This window comes from Saccopteryx bilineata, chromosome 4 (assembly GCF_036850765.1).
Source record: "Saccopteryx bilineata isolate mSacBil1 chromosome 4, mSacBil1_pri_phased_curated, whole genome shotgun sequence".
In the NCBI taxonomy this organism is placed as follows: Eukaryota; Metazoa; Chordata; class Mammalia; order Chiroptera; family Emballonuridae; genus Saccopteryx; species Saccopteryx bilineata.
Window position 1 is genome coordinate 8943569 of NC_089493.1, and position 8244 is coordinate 8951812.

At 45.0% G+C, this 8244-nt stretch overlaps 1 protein-coding gene across 1 annotated transcript in view; it reads left to right on the top strand.

The window, feature by feature from the left end:
* The window catches only part of ATG2B (autophagy related 2B), a 68400-nt gene extending 60156 nt beyond the window's left edge, over positions 1-8244 (top strand). The window contains exons 38-42 of the mRNA XM_066277789.1: positions 310-392; positions 2225-2346; positions 2587-2741; positions 3755-3904; positions 6987-8244. Of these exons, the coding sequence (XP_066133886.1) occupies positions 310-392; positions 2225-2346; positions 2587-2741; positions 3755-3904; positions 6987-7217 (741 nt within the window). The 3' untranslated portion in view covers positions 7218-8244. The remainder of the gene's footprint in view (positions 1-309; positions 393-2224; positions 2347-2586; positions 2742-3754; positions 3905-6986) is intronic.

Below are 8244 nucleotides of genomic sequence, written 5' to 3' on the forward strand. Positions count from 1 at the left end.
TCTCATTTGTTTTTCTAATGGACTCAATTAAAATTTTTTTTCTGTCAGAGTTTTATATATGAAATAAAGTACAAGATTTTAAAATGTGTTTTTAAGGTAAATTAAATACATTTGCTTAAGAACCCATGAGTAAAATTTGATATAAATTGGGTCATACCTGTTATAAAATATGTATTGTTTTGCTGTAAATATCTTAAGTGTTTTAGCTTCATTAGTGAATATTGCTCTGACTTTCCCAAATAATAACTATTTTAAATGTTGAGTCTCTCAATTTGCAGATTAATGTGGCCTTTTTTTTTAATTGTAAAGGGTACACTAGCTGGGATTTTGATTGGTCTGGCCCAGTTAAACTGCTCCGAACTGAAGCTGAAGAGGCTTTTCTATCGGCATGGGTAAGCTGACTGGCGAGGCTAAGCTGACTCAGCATGGGTAGGCTGACTCAGCATGGGAGGCTCTAAGGCAGTGGTTCTCAAACGTTTTGAAGTCGGGGTACATTTAAAATTCTACAAATAATTGTAGGCACACTATATACAAATTTCTGAGAAATATAATAAGTCAAATATTAAAGAAAAAAATATAAAGTCCAAGCATGTTTTTATGGTATTAAAATAAATATGACAAAATTAAATTTATTCTGACATTAAAAGACATTTTTATGTTACATTTTTTGAGTTATGCTTTTCAGAATTTGTAAAAAAGGGATTAAAAAATAAAAAAATGACAAAAAAGTTATCTTTTTATATATAGAGATACATTCTTAGTAAGATTTAGTAAATTCAGCAGGTCCTGGCACGAATGTGTTAAGTTTTCTCATTCTTGTGTTTATGAGAAACATGAGCCTGATGTGTCCTAGTGATTTCTTCAAAGTTTGGGCATATATTTGAAAGGCAAACTCTCATTTCCTGTCAATACATTGAAGAATTTCTCTCTTTTTACTCTTGTGTTGAGTGCAGAAAAGGGGACCATACATATCATCTTAACTTTACACCAAACAAAGGATAGAAGAAACTTCCTCCAGTCTTTCTGGGGAACATGGGGGGTAGTGTAAACAATCCAGCACCACGGCTTAACAGCCTTTTGCAACCTAATCAGGCAAGTGAGGTGGGGGGTTGGGCAGACTGTCAGTTTACAGCCAATTCCCCACACCTCTGTCCCCCAAAAATCTAAGCTCCAAAAACCGTGTTGGTTTTTTGGTCCCCAACAGGCACATATTTCTCTGCAATACCATAGGGCGTACCTGGAAATCTTCTAGGGTGCACACTTTGAGAACCTCTGCCCTAAGGTGTCATTACTGAAGTCAGTTTACAACGAATTGAAAATGGAATTTTCTTAGCCAAGTGTACATTATTTAATTGTTTGACAGTATTGTTGCAGAGAGCCTCATTTTTAGAGGCTCCGTACTGATGAGCAGGTAGGTTTTATTCTGAGAGAGTAGAAGTAATTTGAACAAAGTAGTATTTTTTTAAAAATAGCTCTAGTTATAATATTTTTAATAATTTTCCAAAGTTGTAAATCAGATTCCTCAGTGAAAAGACTGGAAGTTCTCACAAGGTGACGGTTCGTGGTAGCCCAGAACTGGGTGGCAGCTGATGGACGTTGTTCGTCCTATGCCAGAGCTTTGGGTGCTCAAGCCGTAAAACAGTGTAGACACACTGACACAGACTGCCAGCCGTGTGGAAGTTAGCATTGCAGTTGGGTTATATATGTGTGTATACATTTATTTATATATATGTCTTTAGGTTGAACACCTGTAAGATTTTGCCCTTGTAGTTTGTAAATTTCCTTTTGTCTTTTTTTTATTTTTATTTTTTCACAGGGACAGAGAGAGAGTCAGAGAGAGGGATAGACAGGGACAGACAGACAGGAACGGAGAGAGATGAGAAGAATCAATCATCAGTTTTTTGTTGCGAGACCTTAGTTGTTCATTGATTGCTTTCTCATATGTGCCTTGACCATGGGCCTTCAGCAGACCGAATAACCCCTTGCTTGAGCCAGCGACCTTGGGTCCAAGCTGGTGAGCTTTTGCTCAAACCAGATGAGCCTGCGCTCAAGCTGGCGACCTCGGGGTCTTGAACCTGGGTCCTGTGCATCCCAGTTCGATGCTCTATCCACTGCGCCACTGCCTGGTCAGGCTCCTTTAGTCTTAAGTGAAAATATCTTCCAAACTTATCTGAAGCTGTAAATTTCTTTCTCCTTCTTGTGGACTAACAGTCACTTGCTCTAGTTTGCTAGGTGTTGACAAGTTATTCTCCTATGCAATATCTGAATGGCTCACTGACATTAAGAAGAACCAGCTACCAGGAATCCTGGGAGGTGTTGGGCCCATGCACTCACTAGTACAATTAGGTGAGTTTTCCTTTTTAATCAAAAGATAATTCATTTCATCTAATCAGTGATACTTAACCATTTTCAGGTTATGCATGCTTTTGAGAGTCAATGTGAGGACTATCTGTCTAGAAAACTTAGATTTATAGTCATAGACACAAAACTTTGCTTCCCATTTCAGGGGTTAAAAACCCAGGGCTGAGTGAGAGCGGAGGCCAGAGCTCAGCACGGCTGTTGACTCTCGTGTTGATGTTGTTTTAGTGCAAGGCCTGAAGGACTTGGTCTGGCTGCCGATAGAGCAATACCGGAAGGACGGCCGCATCGTCAGGGGGTTCCAGAGAGGCGCTGCCTCCTTTGGCACCTCGACAGCCATGGCTGCCCTAGAACTCACCAACAGAATGGTTCAAACCATACAGGTATCTTTCCATAGGCGACCTGGCTGTGCAGAGGGGGTGAGCCATTGCAAAACAGTCTATCATTTTGTTTTTAAAATGACATTGTGAAAATATACAGATGTTGAGAATAGATAATGTATTTGTAATACCATGCCTTTTTTTTTTTTTTTTTTTTTTTGTATTTTTCTGATGCTGGAAACGGGGAGAGACAGTCAGACAGACTCCCGCATGCACCTGACTGGGATCCACCCGGCACGCCCACCAGGGGCGACGCTCTGCCCACCAGGGGGCGATGCTCTGCCCCTCCGGGGCGTCGCTCTGCCGCGACCAGAGCCACTCTAGCGCCTGGGGCAGAGGCCAAGGAGCCATCCCCAGCGCCTGGGCCATCTTTGCTCCAATGGAGCCTTGGCTGCGGGAGGGGAAGAGAGAGACAGAGAGGAAGGAGGGGGTGGGGGTGGAGAAGCAAATGGGCGCTTCTCCTATGTGCCCTGGCCGGGAATCGAACCTGGTCCCCCGCACACCAGGCCGACGCTCTACCGCTGAGCCAACCGGCCAGGGCCCTATGCCTTTTTTATTGGTTATCTGGTGTCAGTGGAATACAGTATTAAATTTGTTTGCCTGTTTCAGGTAAATTATAGCCATTAAGTTAGCCAAGGATCTATTTCACCACACTTATATGGAAAGATCACGGCTCCACGTAAAGAAAGCATACAAATCAAACGGTGGTTGCATGAAGGGTTGTTACATTAAGTGTTAGGCTCCAACTGACCTCGTCCAGACTGCATTCTTGACTAACCTGGTGACATGGAAAATGTCCTCGGAGGGACAGAGCAGGGGCTGAAAAGCCAGCTTGATCCAGAGGGCATTCGTTTTGAGTGTATACATTGGTGTGCTTGTTACGGAAGTGGTAACTTCCTGTAAAGGTGTCAGATGCTGCAGAAGTCCTGGGAGTCAGCCCCTGCGGGAGTGTATTCTTGGGGCGTGACTTCAGACTTCCCTCTAATTCAGTCCTCGCTTTCTATCACATGGTCCAGGCAGCGGCCGAGACTGCTTATGACATGGTGTCTCCTGGTACCCTTTCTGTTGAGCCCAAGAAGATCAGAAGGTTTCCTCACCACCGCTTAGCCCACCAGCCCGTAGACCTGCGGGAAGGCGTGGCCAAGGCCTACAGCGTCGTGAAGGAGGTAGGTGATACGTGCGTGGGACAAGCCGGAGCTCGCCTCCGTGCTTCCCAGCTTTCGTCTGAAGAGCCCGCGGCGGTTGGAGTCTGTTCCCGAGAGACTTCTGGGAGTGGATTTGGAACTGTGCCACAGTGGGCGTGATGCGAGCATTGGCTAAGAGCAGGGGGCCGCGGGTGACAAGAGGAGTGGTCCCTTGCGAGGACAGTGAGGAGGAAGGGCTCCAGGGCTCCCCAGGGTTCAGTGCGTGTTTACTTGGCTGCCGCCACCTCGGATTTGTGTAAAACCCGTTTTCCCATCCCGGTCCCATGTTCCGCCTCCCCTGCCCCGAGAAGGTGCCGGTTTCTCTGCGCGCTTTCCGATTGCTTTTATACGAGGATATACTCATAAGCGAAACATGCTGCTGTAACCACAAATGTATGTTGTCGTTCTGTGACTTATGTCTTTCAGGATACCCGTGGTGATGTATTTATACCTAATTTAAACTGTTTTTCATTGTGCGAATATAGCATAAGTTACTTATTTTCCTGTCGGTGGACACAGAGTTTCCATTTTTCTTTAAAACTCCGCTACAGGAATGTTCCTATGAAAGTCCCTTTTTTTCATCTGTGGAGCTGTTAGTGTAGAATTGGTGATTTATAACAACTTGCATTTTGGCATTTGCTATAAACATTGCCAACTCGTCACCTGGCTGCAGCGGTGGGCCCTGGTCCTGTGGCAGTTGTCGGGCATTCCTGTCTCACTCCTACATGACATTCTTTGTAATATGACATGCAGTTTGAGGTCACTTTACGATTCTCATATAAGGATTTTCTTAGAGATACTTTCCCCCATGTTCTGACAGGCAGGAGTGCCTGGCAGCCTCTCAGCTGACAGAGGAGCCCAGATGGCCCCGGCGGTGGGGAGGCCACTGAGGCAGGGCCCCGGGAAATATGTGAGTGGGTGCATAAAGGCAGGCCCTGGTCACCCTCCGAGAAAGATCGAGTCAGGAGAGTTGAGAGAGCGGTCAGACCCGTTTCTGCAGATGGCGGGATTGGGCCGTCATCAGTAGACACGTTAGCAGGCAGGTTGGAAGTGACCCTGGAAGCAGGCTCGGCATCACTCTTGGACAGGTAGCACTGCCGTTTGCAAAATGCTTGCCTAATGTCATATGTATTCATTTAAAATAAATGTTTGTGCACCTATTCTGTGCCAGGTGCGTAGTGACCCATAAAGACAGGCGGTGTCGCTCACCGAGAGGCGGGAAGCAGGCTTAGCAGGGGTGGCCCCAGTGCATTGTGGCCACCCGGTCACGGGGCAGGATCGGAAGCCAGGACTTGGGTCTAAAACTGCCAACATGCAAATGAAGGAAGGCAGGTGGGAGCAGTAAGCGTGGGCAGAGGTGTAGGGACTACTTGGTTGGGCAGAATCTTTCAGTAGAGGTTCCTACACGGTGATAAATAGTTCTTCCTTTTAGATGTTAGTAACTCAGAGCTCAAGAGAGGCACTGTGTGTTTCACAGACAGGCTCCTCCTGTAGGTCAGGGGTCAGCACTTGATCTTCCAGGTCAGAGCTGCCCATGGCTTCTTTTTGTGGCCCTTCCAGCTAAGAACAATCTTTACAATTTTAGAGGACTCTGAAAAGAAGAGTGAACAACCAAGACTTAGGGCCTACAAGTAAAATAGGGGATATTTTATCTCTTCATTTTCATTTCAGTATCCCCTAATTTTTGTGAGGAGTATATTGACCCTCTGGCCCTTTGTAGAGAAAGGTGGCCCACCCCCACTTTTCATAATTCTGTCAGGTAGTCAGGCAGAATGGTAAGGGTAGTAGTGGCTATCTAGGAATTAGTTTATAAACACTTAGCTGTGCCAAGCTCTTTAGAGGCATTATTTTATTGAATTCCAACAATCACTGCAGTATTTCAGTTCCCCATTGAAAGGACTTGTGTAAGTCTTGAGACTTGGATTTACTTCTGTTGTCTCCAGACTGGGTGGTAGCGATTATTTTCATAAACTAGTACCTTACTATTTGTGGGTTAGGGAGAGGAGCTGAGAGGGGAGGAAGGTGCTGTGGACAAATCTGTAAACTAAACATTTTTTATTGTATTGACGTTTCACACACTGACTGTTAGCCTGTAGATTAGATACAACAATAGCACTTATTATTTTTAGTTCTTCTGTGCTTTATCACGTCCCTCCACCTGCCACCTTGTGGGGTAGAAACGATACTGTTAGCTTGTCAGAGTGCTGGCTGGGTCCTGGGTAGCACCCGGTTCTTTGATTTCCCCTGGAGAGCCCAAAGTTTCCGATACTGCCTCTCACTGCAACGTCACAGTGGAACAGTGCCCCTTGTCCCCTTAGGGATTTCTGCGTTAGACGGAGGGTAGACATTCGAACATCATGTGTGAAGTTTTCCTCCAACGCCTGACCTCACGTTTGTACATTGGCTCTGAAGCTCAGTGGTTGTGGTGCCCAGATGTTAGGCAGTGGTGAGGGGGCCGAGCTGCAGAGGCTGTGTCTCTGCGTGTCTGACGTGCTCCTGCGTCCTGCTCTACACCTTCTTCATTTAATTTCGTAAAATGTTCTGTTTAGTCCTTTATCTTAATTGAATGCTGCACAGTAATCAGTTGTTTTTTCTAATACATAGCCAGTAATTTAAAACCAATGAGATAACATTTTGGAGTTTAGCAGAATTAGGTTTTCTTGTTGCAGTTGAGTCAGAGGAACTGTCACCATGTTCCTCTAGGTGGTATTTATTCCAGAAGCCGGTTTGCTAAATTTGATTTAACTGGAGTGAGTAATGGTGCAGGACCGCTGCTCTTGGACCATTCAAGACCTTTGTAAGCTTCCCCATGGGTACTTGTAGATTGGCTACATTTCTGTACATGAGTGTCACAACAAGATACTAAATCGTAATAATTGCTTCTTTCTCTCCCTTATAATCAGATTTTTGTCATAAAAATAGTAATCCTGGGGTATCTCAAAAGTAGGTTTTTTTTGTCTACTTACAAACATAATGTTGAGTAATTGTACTGCAGTGTGTATTACAGGATAATTGAGAGCGTTCTGAACAGTGACTCACTCCTTTCTCTGCTGCCCCCACCCAGGGCATCACGGACACAGCCCACACCATTTACGAGACCGCGGCCCGTGAGCATGAGAGCCGGGGAGTCACCGGGGCTGTGGGCGAGGTCCTGCGTCAGATCCCCCCGGCAGTGGTAAAGCCTCTGATCGTGGCCACAGAAGCAACCTCAAACGTGTTAGGAGGCATGAGAAACCAGATCAGACCAGACGTTCGGCAGGACGAATCCCAGAAGTGGCGCCATGGGGAAGACTGACTTTTCAGACAGATTCTGAATGGCGATGACCAGGTGGAGCTGAGGAGCAGAGGTCCCGCTGGCCACGTTAAAGGGAACTCGTTTAATTTTATTGCACTCATCTCAGGAACAGAAGTATTTCTTAGTTTAATAATTTAATATCATAAACACATGCAACCAAAACTTCTGCCATTTTAGGGCTAGTTTGGTACTTGCCTGTAGAAATGTCGGTGGCTGGTGTCAAAGTCCTTAAAGCATTTGCTGCCAAGTTAGTGGGATGCTTGCTTTCAGTAAAATGACTCCAACTCTCCTAGTTACAGACAGCTATCATTGGGAATTTCTTGTCAGAGTGCTTGGAAATATTGGAGCACTTTGAAAACATTACTTAGTTTGCTCTGAGTCTATTTTTCTCAAAGTTTAAAAAGAATTGCAGCTTTCAAACTTCCATGGAAAATGAGAGACAGAGCCATAGGCAAAGCAGAAAGCAAATAGGATTGTCCGTATGCGTATCGGGGAGGAGTAGAGAACCTAGCTTGTCGGATCTTGTTCGTGCCCTCAGACCATATGGTTTCCACTGACTCAGAACGCCCGCCTCCCCTCTGGGGAGCTGAGAACGGCGAGTGCAGACTGTTCTCTTGTGTTGCACTTTATCCTGTGTGTGTGTATCCGTTTTAGGTTAATAGGAGTCATGTGCTGTCTTTTTTATGTAATTTACAAAGTTACACAAAATACAACAAAGAATCGATCTGAAAGTTTTTGGCAAAGGAAGTTAACCCCAGTGTAATCATTTCCACTCCCTTGAGCCGTAAATGAAAACGCCTCCCCTGAGGAGCTGGGCCCACCTATTGTTTGTATGTTCAGTGAGTGGTGCAGTGCAGGCTTGTTGGGAGTGTGTGGACAGGGACGTGGTTTTTACGCTTTTAAAATTAACCAAAAATCCTCCAAATATGCCCAAAGCAGTTACTTCGAAGTACTGTTTTTACTTGGTAAACAATGTACGTTTTGATACCCTGTCAGGAATGAATAAAGTATTTTTATTTAAAGGTAA